Source organism: Gallus gallus, chromosome 7, assembly GCF_016699485.2.
Source record: "Gallus gallus isolate bGalGal1 chromosome 7, bGalGal1.mat.broiler.GRCg7b, whole genome shotgun sequence".
NCBI classification, from domain to species: Eukaryota; Metazoa; Chordata; class Aves; order Galliformes; family Phasianidae; genus Gallus; species Gallus gallus.
In genome coordinates, this window is record NC_052538.1 from 13,549,575 (window position 1) to 13,576,044 (window position 26,470).

At 37.8% G+C, this 26,470-nt stretch overlaps 1 protein-coding gene across 7 annotated transcripts in view; it reads left to right on the forward strand.

Annotated features, from left to right (window-relative positions):
- The window catches only part of PDE1A (phosphodiesterase 1A), a 198,484-nt gene that overhangs the window by 38,334 nt on the left and 133,680 nt on the right, over window positions 1–26,470 (forward strand). For 2 of the 7 annotated variants that reach the window (XM_040703692.2, XM_046943859.1), the window contains exons 1-2: window positions 16,586–16,672; window positions 16,837–16,950. In XM_040703692.2, the coding sequence (XP_040559626.1) occupies window positions 16,847–16,950 (104 nt within the window). In that variant the 5' untranslated portion in view covers window positions 16,586–16,672; window positions 16,837–16,846. Of the gene's footprint in view, window positions 1–16,013; window positions 16,259–16,585; window positions 16,673–16,836; window positions 16,951–26,470 lie in introns of those variants that run through there. The other 5 variants (XM_046943860.1, XM_046943857.1, XM_040703697.2 and 2 more) reach the window with 4 other exon arrangements.

Here is a 26,470-nt window from a genome sequence, read left to right on the forward strand (position 1 = left end):
TCAAAAATCAAAGTTCATTTTCAAAGTCATTTGATTCAGTAATATTAAAAAGGCAATTGAAAATAAAGAGGAATGGTCTTCCACGTTCTCTTGAATGTAAGTTGATACAGAAAGAATGCCATGTACTGCTTTTAAACTTTCCTCATGACCACAGATTTCTGATGCACCAGAGTGAATACTTTGAGATGTGTAGGAGTGGCTTGAATGGCTAAGTGATAGAATAAACCAACAGAAAACAATAAATATTATAATTCTATGCTATGCATCACAATGAAAAACTAACTTAAAAATAATGGGCTTGAGCAGAACATGTTCTTCTGCACAATATAGCAAGAAAATACAATTGTAATTATTGCAGGGTACAGGTAGACTTCTTGGGATTAACTAATTGAGTGTAAGTAATTTTTAGGATTGGCTTTGAGTTTGTATTTACAGAAAGTTACATCTTGCACCAATTCAAATAAATTCATACAAAAACCAATATATAATCAACCCTCAGAATGCCAGTGCTCTGTTACATAAACATCCTTTGAAATGCAACATTAGATGTTTCTGCTTTTATTTTCCAGATAAGTAGTTGTCTGCAAGTAGGTGGAAAAGGGAACATGGAATGCACTGACTTACAATATTTTATTATTTATGCTTGCTTGTTTAAGTTTTGCAGTGTGCAGCTGTTTACGGTACAAGGATGTACTTTCTTTTTTCAGATTGCTCTTCTTGCACAATGTTTAAATATTGCCTATGTACTTTTAGTAGTAGAAAAGGATCTAATGATTTGTTTTGGAGAAAGATTCATTTTAGCTTTGCCTTGAGGATTCATCGTTAAAGTGGGGACAGGATAAGTGCCTGCTCAAGTAACATTTTTGTGTATTGTGCACAAAGCAAATAGCTTTCCCTTCTCTTACTTCTTACAGTATCATATCGTCACTTGGTAGATGCATCCACTTGTTCAGTTTTCACTTGTCAGGCAAGTAGTAAATTTTTACTCTTGTTAAACCTCAGCAGTGTATTTGTAATGTGATTGTAAGTGGATAATATAACTTTAGGGTGCTTCAGTAGTAACTGAATCTTTTATGGTTTTGGTCTTTGAACTTCCATTCTGCAATTTAAGGAAAAAACAACCTCTTTTAGGTTTAACCACTGGAACTTTTAAAATCTACTTATCTTCAGGCAAATTGAACAGTGTTCCACCAAGTTGACTATTTATATAGTCTGCTCTGGAATAGTGTGAGCAAATGGTATCTCCATCTGTGGTCTTCCTTAAAGACTAAATAAGGGAGTTATTATATCTAAGAACATTTTGAATATGATGAATTTGCTGTTGTAAAGGCCAAATTTATGCCGCTTTTCTAGTGCAGTATTAGTGTTTGGAAAACATGAAGACTGGATTCATTCATATAAATAAGACTGTAGATAAGGAAGAAGGAAAGACTGGCAATGCTTCAGTTAAAATAAACATGGATATCAGTGTCCCATTGCTGGTCTGTAACACGTTTCACTTAGTATCTTTGAATCTGAGAGGTCTTCTATACAGTAAAGATGCATTGAGTATTTTCCAAGCTTATGTAATATTTAGTATATATTATTATATTATTATAATATAATACATAATATAATGTAATATTTAGTTCTGAGGATCTTTCTTGTTTCTTTTCTTCCCAGTTTTAAGCTCATTGTGACAAAAACAAGATTTTTAAAAAAATATTTTTGTAGAAAAGCAAAACGATGTATTGCACCCAATCTTAATGACTTTGGGTAATATAAAGGATCTTCAGTGGGATCTGTATGATCAATACTCCCCATGATCAAAGGTTTAGCTAAGGACCCAGACCACTAATGGCTTGAACTAATGTATGTATGTTACTCTGTAAGCAATGCCTCTTGTTTATTCCATGGAAAGTACAACACCTACAAAGAGTGCTATTACACTATTTAACAGAAAAAACAAAAAACAAAAAACAAAAAACAACAACAACAAAAAAACCACCTACAGAATGCTGGTTTTCAACATAGTCGCTACCATTAGCTATGCATTTTCTCTGGTGACGAAGAAGAGCCTGCACGCCAGTGGAAGTGACCCACTGTTCCACAGCTGCTATGGTGATGTTGTTAGGAAAATGTTTCCTACACAGTCCATGGACAGATGGAGGTCAGAAAATACCAAATCTGGGTTATATGGTGGCTGCAGTGGAACAGTCCAGCCAAGTTTGGCAGTGTGCTCCACTGCCTTCAAAGCAGCATGGGGCCTGGCGTTATTGTGTTGCAAGAGAAAGGTTGCCTTCTTCTCTGGTCTGGCTCTGGTTTAAGCCTTCAGCTTAGTAGTCATAGTCACATCGTAGCACTCAGAGTTTACAGTTTGTCCCCATTCCAGGAAATACAGAAGGACCACTCCTGATAGAGGCACTCTTCATTTGGTAGTCTGACAGTTTTGCAAGGCTGTCTGGAATATAGCTTGCCTTTCACATCGCTGTTGCCGCTGCTGAAACGCACCACCCACCACCTCACTGTGCTCACATCCCCTGTTTGGTCACTGTAAGCATTCAGCAAACATCAGTGAATATCAGTGGGTACCATTTTTTCCTCAAGGAGCAATTCAATACCACACATTTGCTTCATGAGCACTTTCAAGTCAGATGCCATTTTGTCAGACTGCCCCTCTGCTACCATCTGTCCCAAGGCAACAAAATGTAATGGAATACTGTTGGGAAGGTTCAGCCTCTACTGCCATACCACCAGCAGCCATCTCCAATGTTTTGGACTTTCTTTCTTTAAGAGAAACTAACAAAAAATCAGCATTTCATTTACCCAGTAGTGTTCCCAGACAACAATACCCACAGCAGCCTGCTTGTTGTACTCTTAGCAGTCAGCTTCAAACAGCCATGGATCAGCTCTTCAAACTATATATCCAAACTTTAAACAGACATTTGTCTGCTTGAACATCTTCAAATAGATATTCATGGATTTCAAATTATTCACCTGAATACTTTGACGAAGAAGAATCATAGTTACAGTTTTCAAAATTTGCTTTTCTGAAATTGTGTGTAATTTATGCAAAATTTCAGTGTTTTCTTTATCAGTTAATTAAAAGTTAAAAATATTGTTTTTCCAATTTATTTTCCTATTTACACTTTTTATTCAGCAAACAGATTCTTGGCTTGGAACCAAATAGCTGTTTTCTGTGTGATTAAGTCCTAAATGTACATACATGAGAAGGACAATATAACGAAAAGAATAGGAGGATAAAATGCATAGATGTAATTTCTTTAGATGACTGTCGGTCTTGTAAGTTCATCATTATTATTCTTGATGCATATTCTTAGCTTTTAAGGAAAATGCCGTCTAGTTAGAAGCTATTTAAAGAGCACAAATTCTTCATTGGAGAACTCTTTTTTGACTTAACTCCATGTTATTTCTAGAATTTTGAAGGCAATTTATGTAGTGACTGGCAGTGAACAGATTATGGGTAAAATTATCTCTGCATTACTGTGATTAGAGTGATGAGTATTTTGGTTCTATCTCCCATGGCTTGTTTTCTTTGTCATTGACGTTTTACTTCTCCTTTGTTTCTTTTCAATTTGAGCTCCTCAGCATGTCTACAAATATTTTGTGAGGTGCCATGGATTTATACAGACTTTGTATTAGGTCTATTTGTACTTACACTGAATCCGCAGCAAGACTGTTGAATGTAAACCTTGCACTGTTTTTTTCCTGTTGCTTTTGTTGCATTACAAAATATCTTTCCTAAGCTGTTGTTTTTACCCGCACGGCTGAAATCTTACACAGACTGGAAAAAAAGCAGCTTTGGGAAATACTCTTAGATATTTGCTATTAAGAACTTGTGGAGAATAGGAATAATCAGAAATCCTGGATTAAAATGATTTAACTTTATGATTATTTTTTTTTACTTAAGAAGGCCACATTAATTTGATATGTACACCAGTGCCAAACGTAACGTTATCTGTGTAGCCCTTGATAACTTGTCCTGCTGTTAACTTACTAGGTAGGGCAACACAGTGGCGGCTGTCCATTGTTTCTTTTCCTTCTGCATTGTTTTGTGCCAGATATAGCCTTTTTGTCACATACTATAATCTTTTATATATGCCTGAGCTTTATTGGATTTCAAATATCTCACACTCATTAAAAGGAGGGTATGAACAAGCTCTGAATTTCAGATGGGGGTAAAGTGAACCACAAGTAAGCCTGCTTTGGCAGGGGGTTGGACTCGATGATCTCTAGAGGTCCCTTCCAACCCTACAGTCCTGTGATTCTGTGCTTCTGTGATAGTGGCCTTGGTGAACTTGTCCATTTATGGCCTACTATTGGGTCCCTTTGGCTCTGTCCTGGATTTCATTAAGTAACAAAACACTGCTTAGTGTGTTTCTATCTGCCAAGAAAACCATATTTGGCAAACTTGTACAAGGTGGGTGTTGTTGTCTTTTAAATCCTTGAAGCTTTCAGTGCACAACTTTTAAAGCAGAACGGTTTCATGTTTGATGTGGTTGGGCTTTGTTATCCGAAAAAATAATTTGAAAGACTACTTTCTGGGTTTATTTGCCTTCAGCAAGGACTATAGCCTAATTTAAATTGTTCTGAACAAGTAGATGTGGCTTGCCTTTGTAATTCAGTCTGAGCTATCATCAAGGGCTTCCTATCACTCCTGATCTCTTGAGGAAATCTAAAACATCCATCTCCTGTCTCCTCCATATTACTGCCATTGGCAAAGTTCATAACTGAAGAGAATTTCCCACTCTTCTTTATTAGGAAGTGATGGATGAAGACTGAACAAGGGTAATGGGAAAATGCTGGGGTTGGACTTGATGATCCCTATTGTCTATGTGGATTCTATGATTAATGTGAAGATATTTGTTGATTAGGAGTGCAAAATTAAGAAAACATATGTGAAAAGATTTTTCTCTGATGAGCAGCATTGTCTTATTTCAGTAATCGGGCCTGAATGCTATGGACAATGCTGAATAACTTGATTTTCTGGGTGAAGTAACAAAAATGTTTTTTGCATTGCATCTAGTCTTCTAGTCTAATGCATAGGAAAACATTTCCAGGAAAATAGCTCCTGGAAGTGGATATTTTCTTTGAAGGAAGGAGTTAGGGAACTGAGAATGAAATGGAGAAGGGTTTTAATACTTGCTGGCACTTCTATGGCTTTGCTTTTTCATAGCTTTAATTAAAAAAACAAAACAAAGAGAAATATAGATGATGTGGATGTTTCATTGTAAATGAAAAGCATTTATACTGAGATATGTTTTATTAATAGAAATCCTGTGAGCTATACAAATGTGCACAAATAGGGATCACTGAGCTATTATGTAAGTTAGTATTTAATTGATTTCAATAAATTCCAATCTGTATGAACAAATAATTGTTTTTTCCTGCAAGTAATATTTTTTGCATATGCAAATATATATTCTTGGAGCTCTGTCAATCTGCAGAAATTCCAATGTGGTCTTCCGTGAGATTACATAGAGCTCTGCCAAGTGTACTTTTAGATAAATTTTCTGAGCAAAACTGGAATATAAAAATTTACAGAGAAATGTTCAACTCATACAGTTTCCTGACAGTTTTGCAAAGTCAATAAGAGGGATGATGAAAGTACATCTTTGATATCTACCATAAAAGTCAAATAAATAAAACGACTTGTAATCATCCCTCTACTATTGTCATAAATGTGAAGCCTTGCTAAATGTCATAAAGGTAGGGCGTGCCAGAAGTATTCCCCAGCGTGGATTTTTCCATTCTCTCTTCTGTGCTCTGCTCACCATGCCATATATTTCACTGCAGCAGAGAAAGTACATTTTCACCATCTCAATGTATCAGAAGTAATTGAATTGTGACACACAGCATATGTATGCCTAGAACTAAAAATGTATTCAGAAGGACTCAAATCTGTGCTGATGCTTGCTTTGAAGTGCATAAATTGTGATAACAGGAAGGAATACCCAGTGGCTTAAAATCTTGTACCTAGCCAGTTCAACATACACTTCATATATACAGTTTCTGTAAACAGTTCTAAAATTTAAGGATTTGGTTAAGTTACTTTTTATTGTCATCAGCAGAATAACGTCAGTCAGATGGCTCTGAATCTGCAGAAGGCATTACTTTTACTAAGGCTTCACTGAAATTAAATTTGGAATTTGAATCAATGCCCAGTAATGATGTCAGCTGTAGCAGATTAAATTTGCTAAGGTCTCTTCATTTTAAATGTGTTTTTTTAAACAAAGCAGATAATTCTTCCAGACTTTGGCTTTTTAATGTTTTTAACCTTCGTTTAGGCTGAATGAACTGTTTTGAGGTATTGAATATTACACTGAAAATTTATTTTGTGGTACCTTTGCATACAAAACCATGGATTTTATAGATGTGTGCATTTCAGCAATGTTTTGTGAGTAGTAAGACATCCAATATTTTTTGTCTTTTGCATACTGTTATAATTCTTTTGTTTATATATATTGAAGGAATGAGTAAAAGGAAGGCAGAGGAATGGTTACTGACACGAGGTATTGTCTAGTCCTTATGTTCAGAGATGTAAGAACCATTTTGTATTTTTCTTATGTTTAATAGAGAAAGCAGTATATAAGGAAGACATTGCAAAATAGTTACATAATTCCATTTTCTCTCTCTCTGATAGTATTATGTATTAAATATACCTGGCCAAGATTTTCTATTGTTGTAAGAAGATAGTTCTGTTTTTTTTTTTCCATCTGGTGATATGCTTATGATCCAAAGCCTGAAAATTGCTAGTCTTTTTATTTTTATCCATTGTTATATTAATAACAGCTGTCATTATTATTTATATTTAATCTGCTAAATATCTTAATGACATAATTGAATCAGTGGCATCCTGCAGCAATGAATCTGCAAGTAAATGATATAGTCTACATCCTGCTATTGGAGAGAATGTGAAATGTGCAGATTTCAAGTACTTTTTTAAAGTAACTTCTAAGTAATTGGAAATGTAAATTGCCAACTTAGAGCAGAGCACAGCTTTTGCTAATGCAGCATTATCATGGTGGCAATGCTTTGCCATCTGGTAGAATTCCAGAGCCCCAGTTGCAGTTGACAGGGCCCTCTGCAGGTCCTGTTGTCCAAGCCTAGGTCAAGGTCGAGGGCTGGCCAGTCCAGCCTTGATCTTCTCTGAGCATGTGGCTTCCCCAGCCTCAATTCCAGTCCTCAAGCAACACATGGTGAAAACTCTTCTCAAAATATAGTGTTTTTTTGTCTCTAGTCCCCTGGATTCTTGTACTGTTTTGTTGTTTGTTTCTATTTTTCTTATATATACACCAGGCTGTTGATTTAAAATAAGAAAAAGCTTTTTCTTCAGTATTTGCTCATTTTTATTAGCAGGCACATACATAGATAATCTGATGAACTCATCAGTATTGGTAGCTATTAAGTGTATGATACTCTCGTTGAGAAATACTACAAACAAACAAACAGAGAAAAAACCCATTTCATCTTTCTGATGACCAATCAAGATATTTCACAGAAAGCAGCTGTGGCAGCACAGTAAAAAGAACTTCTGGAGAACTCATCTGGGACACTGATTTCACAAGGGAGTTACTTTAGCAAACACTGAAAATTGTTTTGGCCATGTAAGAGCGACAAGCCTTTTTGCTGGAGATCTAAGAACTTTGTGGGTTTTTTGGTCTATGAACAACATAATGTAGATTGAAAATGATCTGTAGATATGGAAAAGAGAAAGCAATGTACTGGATAGAGGATGTATTAAAAAAAGGAAAACAGAATGAAGATGCTAATGTTGGGAATTGGAGCTTTGGAACCTGGAAATAAGGGACAAGTTTTTTATACAAAAGAATAATTAAACACAAACAATGTAGAAAAAGGCTCAGTTCTTTCTTACTATTATATATTATTCTATGGTTTGAAATAATTTTAAAAAAATCAGTGTTTTGTAAAGGTATACTTCACCAATGCTATTTCTCTTGGAAGTCAAATTAGTGTGCTCATCAGTGTGTAGCAATGTAACTGGCTGGGTGAAACAATCCACTTTTCAGATTAAAAAAAATCAAACCCATGCATATATATTAAGTACTATCCATGAGACATGTCTGGATAGTCAGAAACAGAAATATTTTCATTCTGAGTGAAGTAGAAGCTACTTTTTGTTGCTGAAGAGATTCTAGAATTGGTAGCCTGGATGTTTTTGAGGACATTTTCTCTTTTTATAAGAAAGTGACTGCATTTCATTAGTGGAATTGAAAACCTGATTTTACTAATGCTGAGAATTCTCCTGTGAGTAGCTGAGTGTTTGCGTGCTTATAATGTGCTATCCTATTGCTTCTCTGTGGGATCTCCTGCTATCTTCTTTCATAGGATATTTTAGAATATCTCAGCTCAAGCTAATTAAAACACATACTTTCAAAATCAGAATTAAAAAAAGGAAAGGAAAATATACAAGGGACCATCTACATTTCTGATTTCAGATTTTTGCCTGTCCTTCTCTCAAGCTTTATTGAAAAAGATTTCATCGTCAGCCTGGATGGTCCAGCTCCTATGTTTGACTTTTGTAGCTGGCGAACGTTCCTTCATTTCTATCCTAGCCTGTATTTGTTACAAATTCATCTAATTACTGCTTCGTCTATCCTAACTAAGTATTGAGAGCCACTGTTTTTTTTTTTTTTTTTTTTAGTATTAGCATGCAACATACATTTAAAAAGCACTGTAGCTTACCAAACTGCAGTCATTGTATCCTTTTTTTTTTTTTTTTAATGCTAACTCTGTTCTTTACTTACAATTATCTATACTTCTGCTATTTTTTATTCTTGTCCACATCTGGACTTTAATTTGCATGCACACTAAAATTAGGCAGATGTGTTCATTTGAGATCTCTGAAACATTTCCTGCATTTTGTGCTTAAATCCTGAAATTTGCCCTTTTTTTTTAATGGCAGCAGGGAGACCTCATGGAGCAGGGAGAGCCCTGACCTGGTCAGGTAGGCATGTCAGATCAATAGAAACTTTTCAGCTTTTTTCACATCTGTAAGTCGATAAATCCATGCTTGGTTTATGCTCAGTCTGTTCTCTGTTTCAAGGGCAACTGCCTCATTGTTTCATTTAAGTTTTTTATGTTTTTGAACACAACAGCAGTATTAGTTCACTTCTCTCTGTCTGCCAGAGTTTGACACAGGTTCCATCACAATTAAACTCCAGGCTTTTTTTCGTTTTTTTTTTTTTTAATCATTGGGAGGCTTACAACTGTTTACATGTGGTAAAAATATTCTGAAATTACACTGATAGAGATGAATACAGGCAGGAAACACATTCAGGGAAATGGCAACTTAGATTCTAATAATAAGTAAACAAGCAAAGAGAGGTAGAGTAAGACAGCCCCAAAAGGATCCTGTAAGCTCAGCTGAATAAGTCTCATTCTTCTTTTACACTTTTTTTCTAAGTCTCTATCACAAGTGTGACTCCACTGGCCATCAATATTTATAGCTGTGCTATGGTAGTGGGCATGGTAAGAGCTGCAGTAATGGTGGCTTGCCCTTTCCATGCCACTAAAGTGGCTGTAGGATAATGCCAGGTACAAAAACAATGCAATGACAACAAACTGTGGTGGAGGAGCTACAGCTCTTCCTGGAGTACATGAAGCTCCTTTGGTTATGCACCCCGTACAGAATATGTCAACTTGTTGCTGCTGTGCTGCTCCTCCAATGACACCTTCAGAGTTTAGTGTGCTTCAGCTGCTCCCTGGCACTGGGATTCAACCTGCATGTGGGAGTAACTGTGCTGACCTCTGTCAATGGACAGTCTTTCAACAGATGTTTAACATCCACTTGTCCAAGTCTCAATAAAGCATGAATTAATAATGTAGGTAATTAATTATGCTTTAAGAATCTGTCACTCTAATACTTAAGGAAGAAACAAACAGCTTATTTTTAAAAACGAATTTTGTTATTTGTGGTTTTGATCAGAATTAACATATTTCTGTCACATTTTTTGATTGGAAACCATATTCAAGGATATTTATACTAAATCATGGATTGATATGAAAAACCTGACAGAGAGATGTTTTGCCAGGGCAACATTAAAACTTCCCTAAACTTTACCTTTACACTTTGGTTGAACTTGCCTGTTCCAGTGATATTAAACACAGTTAAGTGATACTAAACATCTGACTGTCAGTGAGTTTTGCACTTGTCATTAATCTTGTTGCGTGCTAGACTGTTGAACTAATGTTTAAATGTGCTGCCAGTTTTTACCATCAGTTGAATACTCCATTCATCTTTTAAGATGTTTTAAAGCCAAAAGCTGGATTCCATCTTGCTGGAATTAAGGTTAAAATACAGAATATGCTAACAAAAGACCCTTCTGATTTCAGCGAGCTTAGTTTTCAAGTAATGTAGCAGGTCCCCACAGAGGAGATATTTGGAACAGAATAATTCTAACTCAGATAATACCGTGCGTACTCCAAGCCTGTCATGTCATGTACGTAATAATATTCAATTCTCTTTCCTACTGACTTCTATAGAGTATGAATTTTGTACAGCTGGAATTTTTTTGTGATTAGAAGCTTTGAAAATAAAGGTTGAATTTGCTGATTTTTCTCAGACATGCTATATATCTCTTGTACATTTTGTAATATAGTATCTCATCCAAGTCAGGTTGAAGGATGTAGGGAACACGTTCTTGGTTCTTTGTTAAACTGTATTTCTGTATTTATATTTCTAGCATGTGTATACAGTACCAATGACTACATTTTCTTGTTAACTGCAGCAGAAGGCATTTTGCAGAGGTGTTATGTAATTTCTTCTTTGTAACTCAAGGGAGAAAACCACTGCTTCTATAGATACAATTTTTTTTAAACATGAAAATGAATGAAAAATATTTTCTTACATTGTAAGAAGCACTTTTGTATTGAATAAAGACACAAGAAATACCAAGCTTCTCTCACTTAGTATTCTGTTTCCAGTGATGGTCAGAAGATACTCAGAGAAGAAATATAACAAAGACTAGGTACTTAGAGTGATCCCTCTCTGATATGCTTTTTTACCTAATGACATTCTGCAGTTTGTAGGCATTGTAAGCTGGGTGTTGCATCTGAACCATTTTGCATAACAGCCATCACTGGACTTACAATTAAAAAGGACTAGGTAATACATTGAAATAATTTATGCTTTGTCTTCATCATTACTCCATGATATATAGTTCCACATTTAATAATGTACCTCCATTAAGGGTAGATTCCTTAAATTCCATTTTCAGCTTGAGGTAGAGATTTTTTTTTCCCCTCTGTTGGCATCTGTTCCGTCATAGTCTTTTATAAATATCAAGAAACATTTTCTTGTTGCTATGGTCCTTGTTGAAGTAACATACATCTGAAGTGAACAATTTTCTTTGTTGAATAGTTCAAAATGGATGCTAGAAATAACTTCTCTAGACAACAGTTAGCTGGGACAACTGTACTCCATGCTGTCTTTGTCCACACACATCTTGTACCGTGAGCTAGTTATTTTCTTTGCCTCCTATGTAGTTCTGTGGGATAAACTGGCAGATGCTCTGTGAAATCCAGTTCTCCTTTCGCCTTTTATTCTGTTCTCTCTCTTTTCCAAGCTGTACACCCATGCCAAAAACTTGGCAGTTAGTTTTCCACAATCAACAACAGCTTCTGTGTTAAAAGACTTTTATCTTACCATTACCTCTTTGATACATGATTATCAAAATTATAATGGCTTCATGAATACTCCTAAATGTGAGATCAGAAATGTGCGAAATTTAATAAAACACTGTGTCCTCTGTTAGGAGCACAACTAATCCAGTACATTAATATTTATTCTACAACTGTTGATTCTACACTATGTAGGCAGCCTTACCCCCTTTGCCATTGAAAAGTAGCAACCTCGTGTTGCCATGAAGCAAACCATTATCTTTATGATTCTCTGTGACAATTTATTTAAATCTATGCATTGTATTTCTGCAGTGCTGCCAGTTTTAGAACGATTTCCTTTTTCCTTACTTTTTTTCCAAAAATGAACGGACTTGTTTTTTCAGCCAAAACTCTTCTTGAGGGGTTCTTAGAAGTTGGTTCTTTTTTGTGAATATTTCTTATGTGCATGAATGTACCGAAATTTCAGCTTGATGCTATTACAAACCAGTTGTGTTCCTATTTTGAAAAACTTTAGTCTTCAGTGGTTCTCTAGTCATGTGTTTTGAACAAGGTAAACCGCAGCCTCTTGCTTCTTAAAGCTTTACAACTACTGAAAGATGATGATGGAGTCATAGCAGGGAAGACTTCATAACTATTATGTATGTTCCATCCACTTTCACCCAGACATCCAGTCTGTTTCCTGTGTATCAAAGTTATGTTTCAGCTTAGGTTGACCAGTGAATAAAAAAGGGGAAAATTCTCCTTGTTGGCGCTCCCTTTTTTAGGTCATCTAATCTTTGTGAATGATTATCAACCTGTATCAATCCCAGCTTTTACCTACTTAATTGAATTGATGCCAATACACTGTGTAGGCCGTATGTGTGAATCTCTCAAATTGCTATCCATCAATTATGTAAGACTGCTAATTTTATTAGTGTATTCTATGGAAACAATATTACTGTAGCATCAGTGTTTTACCTCTGACAAATTGTTGAAGACCTATGTATTAAATCAAGTCCTTTGATTTTTATGAAAGTAGATACTCGTTTTTTCCTTCACTATGCTTCCTACTGGTTAACAACACATTTGGGCATAGCAAGCAAGCTTGTGAGGAAGGAGATTGCACGTTGCAAATGTGAGTGCAGCAGACACTGGGGAGGCTGGAAGGAGACATTGCAAGAACTGCCTGGCAATCCAGTCCTTTGTGCTGGGGGCGGGGATTGTGCAATGAGATCCCTGTCCTGATATGTTACCATGGCACACTTGAGCCCACTGGCATTCAGTTCCCCAGTAATTAACTTCCTGACTTGTAATGGTACTGATCTCCATCTCACACCCAGCAAAGAAAGAAGTGCAATGCTTTATTTGCCTCAGTGAATTATGTATCAGTGCTTGCTAGTTGAGAAGCCAGGACATTCAGCATACAGATTCAGTCAGACACAATACCTCCTGTGTCTACCTAAAAAATAATAATTCTTTTTTCTTTTTTTCCCTTTGATGTTTTCACATTTCTTAATTGGTTCACGGCCCTTCTGCAGCTCCCCTGCAGGGATGATTGTGCTATCAGATCTGGAGGAATGCATATTAACCTGGCAAGTCACCTGCAGGCCTCTTGTTATTCCTCGTTCTCCATCTATGGGTTGCAAAGATAATTTCAAATAAAGCAGTATATTTAACTTATCTCCAGAAGTAAGGGGTTTATTTAAAATAAAACTCTCGTTCTCCTCATCAGAACCTGCACAGCCCTTTCTAGTTTCCATAGCCAATCTCTCATTAGGTTAGCTGCAGGATTTTCCCAGTTTTGACATAGGTCATTCTCATACTAACTGTGATTTTGGCATAGCAGTAAAGATCTCCTAGTATTCAATATTGAAAAGCCAACCAGATTTTTTTTTTACTAGTGAGTGTATTTTAAACTAATTTCTTTGCACTGATGTTTATTCCTACCGATGTGAAGCATTTTTGGATGAAAAGAAAAGAGCTTAGAATGTGTTACGATTAAGCATAGGTTCCTATCTGATGAAGTGGAATAGGGAGTTATATTTTCCCTCAACTGAGGATGAAAATCAATACTTATTTTAACATGTCTTCATGCTGAGTAGCTGAAGCTGTTCATTTTAGTCCAGAAATATTGAGCAGCAAATTAAAAATAAAAATTAAGAAACTGGTAAATAAAGAAGATTATATTTCTATAGGAGGAAGAAGGACTGCAATAACAACTTCCTGGGACTGTAACGCAAATATCAGGTTAACTAGGGTGGGAACAGGAGAACAAATAAGAACAGGAAGTAGCAGGAGAAAAACAAATTAATATAATTTACCATCTCAGGTGTTATATTTCTGGATGACTTGACTTCCTAAAATATCTGCTGCTTGTTTAGTACTCTGGATCATCTTCACACCAGGTTGTACAGTAGATGTGTATTTCTGAGCAGGTCTGTATTTCCTTCCCCACTTCCCTTGTAGCACAGGGGCAGTTCTGGTTGTCCTCTCTTCCAGCAGCAAGCTCCTGCCTGTGCTGCCTTGCAAGCCTGTGGGGAACTGCTGCTGCAGCTTTTCTTCCTTTCCTCATGCCTCCATGAGGATAGGTTTGCTCACATTTCCAGGATAATAGCATACCTATTTTTTGTTTTTAAATGGTTTGTTTCTTTCTCCTTAGGAGAATGCAGAACACTTACTTGGGCTACTTCCTTGGTTTTCTTGGTTTCCTAATGACTTATTGATCTCTTTATATGTGTTTCCTGCTGTTTCTTTCATTTTCAGAGCCTGGCCAGGTGATTCTATTGCAGGGCTTTCTTCTGTTTTAGCACTGTGGGCCCACAGGGAGCAAAGATGTGCCTGGTTCCCTTTGTGGGGTTCTGATGAAGTTCATGGGTGTATCGCCACTCACAGCATTATTTGGGTAGTTTATTCCCTCAGGAGGGATGTTACCTGCTGATAATACTTCCCTCCAGTAAATCAAAGCAATATATTTTCAAGTGCTTATTTTCTTGGGGACTGGGGAGAGAACAGCTTACACACATTACTTTTTTTCATCGTAGATTTGGATAAGAACAGGGAATACTTTATGAGAAAAAATTAGGCCCATAAAATTCCCCTCTGTCCCTGGAGGTTGTTGTGGTTTCTATAAATACTTGTTTTCTTTGCATTGCCTCAGAGGTCTGGGATTTACCAGAGGGAAGAGTCCGGATCAGTGTGAGAGTTCTCATTAGTTATTCCTTGGAGAGGTCTTTATATTCTTCCCAACCTTAGTAGGACTCCATGCACAACAGGAGTGGAAATCTGGGAAGTTTCTGAGTGGTTCCTCAGAGAAGTGTCAGAGATGCTGCTGCCTCTTTAACCAAGTAAATGCTTTGCAATTTCTGAAAAAAACAGTTGTTTGCATCTTCCTTGTTGTTTTTTGATGCTGTTTGAAAATTATAAGAGAGATTTCTCATCCTGTGGTTTTTTTTTTTTTTTTTTTGGATATCGATAGTAAAGTTTATAGGAAGGATGATTGTATGTTTGAGTCAGGAATAATTCAATGAAAGTCACCAAAATAATACCATTTTAAAATTGCGTATGTGCTAAAACCAGAAAAGTAAATGAAATGCAGTGTTTAGTTATCCACCTGAGATCACTGCGTAACAGATGCATCTCATACTGTTTTATAACTCCAATAGGGGATATTTTAAACCTGTAACTTTTATGAGAGAAAAGCATCCTGGAGAAAGTAAATTGATAAGACATTTCTGAGGAGTGTTAAGATTATTTCAAAGCAATGAGTCTCTTCTTTATTTTTCTGTAAGATCCTGAGTACTTAATTCTTTACCCTTTCCTGCCAATTGCATCAGATGGAAACTTCTCGTCAGCTCACATCTTTGTACCATTTAATACATATAAAGATGTCTAATAAAAGCCATTCTGGGATATGCATCTTCTACCTTAGGCTCCTTCAAATCAGCATCTGAGGGCCCTGGTTTTCAGTGATCTGTCTCAACTCAGTACCCCTTTCCCAGCTGGGTGACACCAGCAGTTGGTGACAGCAGGCACATTGCCACTTGGCACCCCCCTCTTGCCTGGCTTCTTGCACAGCTCTTACTGAAACGAACGCAATCTCTGACAGAAGTCTGTGAAATATTTGATTATTTGGCTTTTGCTTCAGAAATGAAGATTGTTTCTGATTCACTGCAGTGCTGTTTGCACAATACAGGAGGCACTCTACAAAGCCAGGTCTGCAGCTGGGCAAGCAAGGAAATCCTCTCCTTTGCCCTCTCCAAAAGCCAGCATTGGCTGTACACCCAGGTGCTTAGCTCTGCACTTGAATGGCAGCCCTGGCAATGTGCTGTGTGGCTGGCATACCTTCTAGTCCCCAACCCCTGTGCTGTTTGCCTGCACTTAATAGTTTTGCTGGCAGACACAAGCATGGTGCTGTCCCGCAGGATTCGCTGAGCGGGCTGTCTTGCAGCTGCTGCATTTCCCACCACTTAAACTGACAGCAACCTACTGTGTGGAGTTGCTAGGAGAAGGTGAATAGTCGTCATTACAGCATACTCCTTCAGTAACAACCTGTAGAGCTCTTTAATTTCTCTTCTGCAGGGATTTATACTTCATTGCCGACTTAACATTAGTCGGTCATTTTCTTCTCAAGAAGCTGGTAGATATTTACTCCTTAAGAATCAATTCGGGATCATCTAAAGAGAAGAAAGCGCTGGCATTTGAACATGCACTCTTTGTAGGGTGATGTGGCTGATACTGGCTCCTACCATCTGCTTTCCTATTGCAGCCCGTTTCTCCAACCTGCAGAGCAGAAGCCAGGCTTTCTTTCCTTCTGGATCGTTAAAACCATTCACGTTTATCCTGCATGGCAATGCATTATAGTCTGTTTTAAGGAATCTTTTGTGCTTCTGTGCATATTCCTACTGCAGGCAAAGTGCGTGAGGAAGGAGCCTGTGCAGGCAGTCGGTAGTGTAGTAGCTGGCTCACACGTATGGATTAGACTCGTGAGGTCAGAGGAGCTGTGTGCTGCTCTGTGCTGGTGTGGGGGGGAAGAGTGGATTTTTCTACCCAAGTGAGTAGTGATTCAGGCAGAATCATCCCTCAGCTCTTGTAATTCTGATGTGTTTTGATGTGAAAGCTGCTACTGTCTAACATGCGTGGATCTTCTGACATTTGTAGTGGACTGAGGAATGCTTTTACTTGCTGCTGAGCCTGACTATAACTGTATCACTGTAGGACAGTAACGATGGGGGCTCGAGCAACGGAAACAACTCGGGAACTGGAAAGCACTTCTATAAAGTATCAAATAGGAGGACATGCAGAGAAAATGTGGCAGCGGCTCAAAGGAATGTGAGTACTTCCCTCTTTGGCTTTTGTTCTGTTCCTTGGGAAAGACCGTTTTTTTTTTGTTAAAATGACTAATTAGCAAATGGGAGAATTATCCCTAAGCTGTGAATAGTATTTGCTCTCATAATACAGTACATCACTCTCTTGTATCATGGGTACTTAGATTAATATTTAATGCTGTGTAAGGTTCAAACCTCATTTAATAGTTATCCAAATTGAAATGCAGGTAAGTCCTTTCATGTTTACACTCCCTTAGCTCCGATGTGATTTTGTAAATGTTATCTTCAGAATCAGCATTGCTGGAGCTGTTCCATCATTCCTACCAATATATGTAGGTAAGTGTATTACTGCAGTTCCATAGGAAGTATCTGTACTTTGCCTTTTGAGAATGCAAAGAAGTCTATGTTAAAAGATACCCAGTTATTAGGAGGATGCTATGTCTGTTTTTGGTCTTTGTTTTTGTCAATTATTTTGCTGCTTAACAATGCCAAAAACTGATTAAAGGACTGTTTAAAGGGAGCACCATGCATCTGCTATGTGTAATTTGGTATGCTTGTGAAAATTTCAGTGTAGGCTTTTGGTGTAAGTGATGAATAAACAAACGTCTGCGACGTGTCAGAGAGAAAGTCAACCAGTGTGTTCTAAACACTTTAAACTTCAGCACCTCTTTGAAGTACTTGTCTGTTTTTTTTCTCTAAAAGCTGATGTCATGATGTTACAAAGGAACAGACACGTTACAATTCTTGCTTTGGAAGTGATGATAGGACTCCCATTTTAGCTGGATAGATTTGAAATACTGAGTTTCTGAAGGCATGCCACAGTTACTATACAGTCTTTCAGATGTTGAAGGAAAAAGTTTAATTGAAACCTCTGCATCAATTTGAGTGCTAAGTGTTCAATGTACTGGCTATGGCTCTACCTATTTCCCCTGTGCATTGGGTAGAGATTTGAGCTGACTGTGGGAAAAGGAATTTCTGCTGTCTGTTTTCTTTCATGAGAAAGTTTGTTAGCATCTGTGGAAAGCAACTTTTCAGTTGTGGTCAGGAATTTATCAGAACTTGTTTGTGATATGCTTCTGAACATTTGCTATGAATCCTATCATCACTGTTTAATATGATGCGTTTTGGCAAATATGTTAGCCCCAGAAACCTCAAAGTGCACCTGGAAGAGTAAATATTCTGCCTGATGCCACACATCTTGCCTCTGACTTTCACACACACAAGCACAGAATCACAAAATCCCAACCCTTGGATTGGAAGGGACCTCCGGAGATCACTGAGCCCAGCCACCCTGATAATGCAGGCACCTTACAAGAGGTCACACAGGTAGGCATCCAGATGAGTCTTGACTATCTCCATAGAAGGAGACTCCACCTCTCTGAGCAGCCTGTTTCAGCTCAGTGTCACTCTGAGAGTAAAGAATTTCTTTCTTGTATTTGTATGGAACTTCCTGTGTTGCAGTTTCTGCCTGTTGCCCCTTGTTCTGCAGTTGCTCACCACCAGAAAGTCTGCCTCCATCAGTTTGATTCCCAAGCTTTAGGTACTTATGAAGTTACAAGATTCCGTCTCAGCCTTTCCAGCAGAGACCTCCATCAGTTTGTGCAGACTTCTATTTCTGTGGGGTCTAATCTGCTGCTTTTGTTCATTTTGTATATTCTCTATTACCATCAGGACAAGGGTGGTGTTTCTTGGGCTGAAATGCTTTCTTTCAAAATTGTTCAATTAAATAAACAAGAGTAAACAACTAAACACTAGTGATACTCAGTAAAATAGCTCCAGAAAATAAGGTTCAGGCTTCTTTAGGAGTAATTAAAACAATGGTTTCAAGTACTTGAAAACTGTCTTTCTCATGACTGTTACGACTGGAAGGCAGTGCTAAAATACTTGTATGAAAAAAAAAAAGAAAAAAAAGGATATATTATTAAATAAATGCTCAGTTGAGTATTTCTCAGACTTCCCAATGATTTCATTTTAGTCATTCCCTAGTCAAAAGGAAATCACACCAAACAATGTTCTGATGGGAAAAGTTCAAAGACTTGAATTTTTTAGAGCACATCTTTATATTGAATTTATGGTTTAAACATCAGACATTAAGGAAAAGATTAATTTTGCTGGTTCAGAGATATGTATGTTTGTATGTGGGAGGAAAGTTGGACAGATAAGTAGGACCAACACTGATAATCTCATTTGGAAAGAATTCCTTTATGAATTGTCAGGAGAACTGTTAATGAAACGGAGTATGTGTGAAAGTAAATTACACCCTGATAGTGATATTTCTACACTCTAGTCAAGATGTAGTGTGAATTATGGGGCTGAATCTTTTCTTGCTCTAGTCCAGCGGACTAGAATACAAAGTACAGTCTATTATACTTTGTTAGTTGAGAGTTCCAATCGTCTTCTTGCAAGCAGGTCATTACTTGTGAAAGATCATTGGATTTCATTTGGGTAACTGTCTAGCTAGTGTTTAAAAAATACACAGTAGGCCCTTACTTAAAATAGTATTTCACTTTAACATGTCAGCTTTTTACATAATCTATGTTTAAATAAAGATTTTTTTTGAAGAGTTCCATATACATTTAACATCATAGGTCTTTTTAAAAAATTATATTTTATTTCTATGGTTTTTTTTTTTTAATTTTGTATATGCAGTCTGTTGTTTAAGGTAGTTGAACTGAACACACTTCTCAAAGAATGAGAAATCTGCATATGAGTAACCAGTGAAAAAACTGGGCAATGTAAATGACTTTGGATGGAAAAGCCTTTCTACATAGTTTCCACTCCAGCAAGTTCCATGCAAACCAATAATCTACTGCACTTCTTATGTCCTGCAGTAAATACTTGGATATTTAGAATAACACAGAGTCCATACTCAGCTTCTGCCCTGTCTATGTGGCCTTAGAAAACACAAGCTCGCTGTAATAGGACTTATGAAAAGGAATTGTGTACACTTCTGCCTTGACTCAAGCTTCTGGTCTTTGAATTAAGACATTTTCAGTATGCAGACTGTGAGCTTCTACTGTTTCATACTTCAGAGAGAAAGCAGAAACAAAGAACAAATGTCAGCAAAATATGTCATATAATAGTGTGATTTAAATAATTCTTTGTTACTCAGAAGAGTAAAAGCAAAAGAAGTTCAAACCACACTGGGATTGGCACTGCCTGCCTCAGGGATGTGTTGCGTATGTTCCTCTCTGAAAGGAATCTCCTCACGGCCTGTCCAGGTGCATCCTTCTCAGAGCATTTAGTGCCACTTGAGTTCCCTTCTCCCTTAGCCTTTCACTCTGTGAGGTAGGACCTTACTTTAGGCAGTAACTAAATCTACAGTTTAATTGTATTCTGGTGTCAACAGGACTGGAGTATTTGCTGCCCAGGAGAGCTTCTCTGCCAATACTGACGGAGAATATTAGTGAGCTCTGAAAGAGATGCAACTTCTTTTAAGCATTTCACTTCACAAGGGTTCACACAGAGAACGAGATTTAAAGCAGAGCTCTGTATGCTCACTGGCTTTGCAGTGTTTGGTATTCTCCTTAATCTGCAGTTGACTTAACCCTGTGTTCCTCATTATGCTGAGGAATGGTGCGCAGTCTGTTTACAGTATACTTTGGCTGTCTGCCACTTCACTCAGTGTCACATACAGAACAGACAGACTCCCCCACAATGTACCTTTTTTGTAAGTAGGCATCTTCTTTGCAAGTAGTTTCTTCTGTCTTCACCACTGTTGAACCTAGTATTAGGAATGAGTTCCATTTCTGAGCTTTAAATTAATTAGTGAGAAAATAACTTTTTTTCATGGCGTATTTGCCAGAATTCTTTGGGAAATCTCTGAAGAGAAAAAGCTAAAATGCAGCATCTGAAATGTCTGTGGGGTTTGAGCTCACATGCAGTTAAAATAAGCTACGTCATGTAATTTTTACTGATTTAAATGAGAGAATATTTGCTATTGCCATTGCTGTTCTAAAACTAATTTGTAATAAGCTGGATGGGAAAAGGGGTTGAGGAAAAGCAGAACCTTCTTCCCTTATCTTCTTCCGTTTCTGTTACTCTGCATCCACAAACAGACTCCAGAAAGGAGAGTTTTTAGGCACTAAAAGCCTGACTCTCCTGGAGCCAGTTTGTTGAACCTGGGGTGCTACAGTGACAAATATCACTGTAGGTGTGCAAATTTTGCAGAGGATAAAAGGGCCCTAGTTAGTGAGCTGGGAAACTTAACTTGAAAGGAAAGTAGAGAAATGCATTCCTTCACACCTGCCGAATTGAAAGCAAGAATGCTTTTAAAGGCATCAGGTGCAGTCACAGGTTAGCAGCCTGCTAGGTCTAAAAGGGACTGGAATGGGTAACCTTAGCTAGGAAACCTCCCTCAGTTGTGCCTTCACCAGACCCTCAGGTACTGGTGGGAAAGCTACAGAACGGTTTTGAGAACCTTGGTTGATTTTCTTTTTTTGGTTGGCTTTTTCATGTCTCGTTCATATTCTATGTTATACTGTATCTGGTGTTTAAGTTTGCTTATTTGCCGTGTCTGTATGCGCAATTTGCCTGAACTATGAAAGCTCACAAAAAGTTACGTGGAGAGATTATCATTATCAATACCTAATGTTTTGTGATATAAAGATTTGTAAACTCACGAGTACTCAAGAATCAGAAGAGGAGAGACAGACTAGGAGGTGGATAACTGATAAAAAATGAGCAAGAAGTTGTCACGTAGTGGTAACTACATGAGGAACAAGTGAATATACCGTTCAAGAAGTTTTTACTTGTAATATTGCATATTTTTTTTTCCCAATGTGAAAACTTTTCTTTAAAGGAAAATCGTATGTTCTTGAAAAAAATCAAATGAGAGCTATGTCTAAATGGAATTGAAGTAAAATAAAAGCCATTATTTGTCAAGTATGATTTCAGAAATGCTCTGAACAGAAAAATGAAGAAATTGTGTAATGATTTACACAGTGATTGATATGGCTCCCGTTAGTTCTGTAATTGCTGTAAGAAATGTTCCATTATGCATTGTGAACCATTTCTTTTGATTCCAAAACCAATGTTTCTGCAGCTGGGTAGTTGAGGTAAACAATTCACAGTAATTCTGTAGCCTAAAAATATTAATCCAATTAAACTTATAATATATGATAGGACTTTCAATAACTCTAGATATTTTATCCATATTCAGCTACTTAGCATTAGCAATATAAAGAACTCTCTTATCTAGTCATATCAGTATAGTAATATTGTTGTTAGAAAGGAATTTTCATCATTATCTTGTGGAGGACACAGAGAATTTATTTCCCAGTTTATACTAATTTTTGCTGCAATTGCTAGCACTTATTGATGCTTTTGATGGATTAGGGAAAACGTTAGTCCTTCAGTTTACTGTGGGTAGGTGAATTGCTGTGCTTAAGAAAGCTCTACTAGAGATGATTGCAAATTGAAGGAGTGGTCCACAAGCCGTAATTTGCCTATGATACAACTAAGAACAGCAAAATTCTGACTTTCCGGATCTTGCAGTCTCTGTATGATCCAAAAGGGAAGTCCCCTATTTCCAGATCTTCAAATGTACATATGCATACAGCCATCACATACGCTTCCCATTAAAATCATGTTCTTTATCTGAGAACACTGCAGAGGAAATTAAAGATAACGTTTTATGAAGCTGACTGTCAAACTGCAATTAAATGAAGTCTCAAATTTCTATCCTCTTTATTTTTGTTTAGCTTAGGCTTTTGCCTCTACTTATGCTTCCAAGATTTCAAAAAATTCTTTCTCTATTTAACTCGTGCATGTTCAGTTCAGATCTTTGCCGAAAAAGAGACTGCATATCATCTGCTGCCGAAATAGTTACATTCCTTCTAATTGAGGCCCCTTCCAGATACTTGTGTGTAGGCACAACAATTGCAACCAATTGTTGTGAATCTTTCTTTCAACATCATCATTCTCTAATTTAGTTGGTACTCATTGAAGCCTGCTACAAAATGGTTACCTGTCTCTCAAAGCTGTTGGTCAAAAACTCAGTTCCCACATGTTACTGCTAGTTTTTGCTCTGCCTCCACAACAGGGTCCTACAGAGTGCAGTCAAAACATCTGGGTAAGAAAAAGCAAGCTGTCTTGTTGATTATATAGCTATTGTATAGTCTATTGTGTAGACTAAATACTGAAATTACATTATTACTAGTGACTGTTATAATAAAACTAGGCATTGACTTCGTATTTCTTTCTGAAAGAGTTTCATAATTTCAAGTTAATGGAAATAGTGTCAGTCCTGTAAGGTGACAAAGTAATTATTTAGTAGTGAACTGAGCATTAGCACTGCTCCATTTGTTTGCATTTGCCTCCCAGACTGGTTTGCTCCTGGTATCATCTCTGGAGTAGAGTTAGAACAAAACAGTTGCAGGTATTTCTGCTGCTGTTTACTCAGGATTTGTCCTGGAGTTAATAGCGCATTGATGTCTTGATTGTTGCTGGGTGGTGGGAGCACACCCTGTGCCAGACTGGGCTGCTTGGTGGGGAAGAGCCGCTGCTCTGGTGGTGCTACAGCAGGAGGGGAGCGGAGCCAGGGTAGGTGGCCTATGTTAGGCCAAGGGTTATTCCATACCACATGATACCGTGTTGAAGGTCATAAAGCTGTGGGGAGTTGGCCAGGTGACAGTCACTGCTCAGGGGTTGTGGGGCATTGGTCAGTGGAGAGTGGGACCTACCATAGTATTGTTGCTGTGTCTTGTTCTGCAAGTAATCACACTGCAGCTATATATATTTTTATCATTGCTTTTTTTTTTTTTTTCCTTCTCATTTTCGTCTTCTATTTTAGTAAACTGCTTTTGTCTCAACCCATGAGTTCTATTTAGTTTCCATTTCTCTCTCTCATCCCTCTGGGGAGGGAAAGGAGTGAGGGGCAACAGAACAAAAAAACTAAGTGTACTGTTTAGCTGCTTGCCAGGTTAAACCACAACAGGTCGATTAGAAAGCTAATGCTGCAAAGCAAGGTTAGAGGTGTACTGGTTAGCAGCGAGTCCTAAGCTGCTTTGCCATCATATCTAACCAGCAGGTTTCCTTTTTGCCGAGCAAAAAAGGCCACTGAAAGGAGCAAAATCACGAACCAAGGATCAAAGCTTTACTCCCAGACTGTAGAGCAACAGAGTACTTTACTCATACTCTGGTGGCAGCGGGTATTTTAGAGGCTTATCTTCTTTTTTTTCCTCCTGTACTGCCTTGCCACATCATTTCATGAACCAAGTCATCAAATTTTTAAAATATGATCTCATAGAGAAGAAATATAGTGACACACAGAGCATAATAGAAAATAATTCCTTTAATTTTACGAAGGAAATAAACAAAAAACTGAGCAGTAGCAACTAAAATAAGAGAGAGAATTGCACTCTGCTATGGCTAAGGCAGGCTGAACAGAAATTGAGTACATTGATTAGAAAGTTACAGCTGACAGTGAAGTGACTCAGCTTTCACAGTCCATAAAGCTGAACAATTAGGCACGCAGTGCTGCAAACTAAACAAGCAAGCCTTCTCCTTTGCCTCTCATCATCTTCAGGAAACTGCTTATACTTACTTGTAAGGAGCTACTGAAAGCATTCAATATCTGCTAATGACTGCAGTAGGTTGCCCAGTATTGTGGCTCAAATTACAGAACCACAAAATGGCCTGGGTTGGAAGGGACCTCAAAGATCATGAATCTCCAAACGCCCCCAGCACAGACAGGGCCACCAACCTCCCCATTTAATAGTAGACCAGGCTGCCCAGGGCCCCGTCCAACCTGGCTTTGAACACCTCCAAGTTCGGGGCATCCACAATCTCTCTGGGCAGCCTGTTCCAGCACCTTACCACTCTCATAGTAAGGAACTTCCCCCTGATATCCAACCTAAATCTTCCCTCCTTCAACTTCAAACCATTTCCCCTTGTCCTGCTGTTATCTACCCTTTCAAACAGTTGATTCCCCTACTGTTTATAGGCTCTCTTTAGGTACTGAAAGGCTGCCATTAGGTCACTCCACAGCCTTTTTTTCTCCACACTGAACAAGCCCAGCCCGTTCAGCTCCCCAATTAGACACCTGCCCTCTGAGTACAGATATGCAAGGTATTTTAAAAGGAGTACATGACTTACTCCTAAAACTCTGGGTGATTCTGACTGCTTGCCGGAACCTATGTGTAAGTCAAATGCTGTTACATGATTTGTTTCATTAATTCCTGTGGGTTCTCCTAGAAAATCAGTTGCCAATCTGTGAGCTGCATGTGTTTGTCAGCTACGTGGTCCCAAAGAATTTGACCTTTTTCAGCAGCCGTGATAAGTTAGATTCTCTCCTGTGATTCATTCTTGCCTCCATTCTAGTTTTCCTAACTCTGCTAGTATGACTGTTTTTGATGCTGTGCTGAGAATTCTTGTGGGTTAAAAACAACCTGGTAATACTTTCTACTCTTATTAATTTTTACTTGAATCGGTTCCTAGATTGGATTCCTTGGGTGTTTCCACACCCAGCTGCACCTGCAATGCAGGAAGCTGTCTGGGTGTGGGAATAGCTGATGAAGCGAAAGGAGGCAGCCCTGCTTCATCTGCTGCAGCTCACCAGCAAAAGAACCACAGTCTCAGGTCACCTGTGTTTCAAGTCTGTGACTCTGTGACACAGTAAAGCTTACTCTAGTGTAATGAGAGAAGGTATTGATGCAATATGAACTTGTGCTTAGGTTTCCAGTACTTCTGCAAGGTTAGCTTTGTAGTAGCAACTTTTATGAAAATCAAGTTTTGCTCATGTCACTCCAGCTTTATGATGTGTCAGATAACATCTGTGCTCTTGTAGCCAACAAAAAGCTGGCCTGAAAGAAGTCCAGAATAAACATCCATGTCGTGTACTTTGGCTAATGCAGGAGAATTGTAATCACATATTTGCACCTCAACTTAATCAGTTAAGTACTGCTAGGTAACCTATAACCAGCAGTCACCGAACTGTAACTCCTTAAGTCTATTATTTACCTTGGTTGTACCTTGCCACAACTGGCAATGTTTTGGATGTCTGTAAAACCTCGCAAAAGGAAATAAAAAAAACAAACACAAGAAGAACTCCTTCCAAAATGTTCTACATGAAATTTTGATTCTTCTTGATCAAAATGCCCTGAGAATGGATGCTTAATAGCTGTCACTCTGCTGTTTATAGCTTGTATGGTAAAGCTGGGCACACATGTGGTTTATTATAAATTCTTTAGAATGAGTAAGAGAAGTAACGCTCATCTGAGTCAGCCATAAAACAGCAGAAATAAACAAGTATTCCAAAATGTAAATGCATGAACAGTAATGCCATTCCTGAAGTCTTTCAAATATTTTTTCCTGAAGATCAGGGATGGGAATAAAGTTTCTATAAAATCTTTATTTACATTTACCTACAAAAGTTGAAGTCATAGATGTGTCACAGGGTTGGGTAAGTGTGCTCCTTTATCGGGCACTTTAGGCAAATACATCTGATTTTTGTGCCTTCCAGATAAGCCAGGATACATTTAAGTATCATCTGCCAGAGGACAGAAAAAGGACAGACATACTTT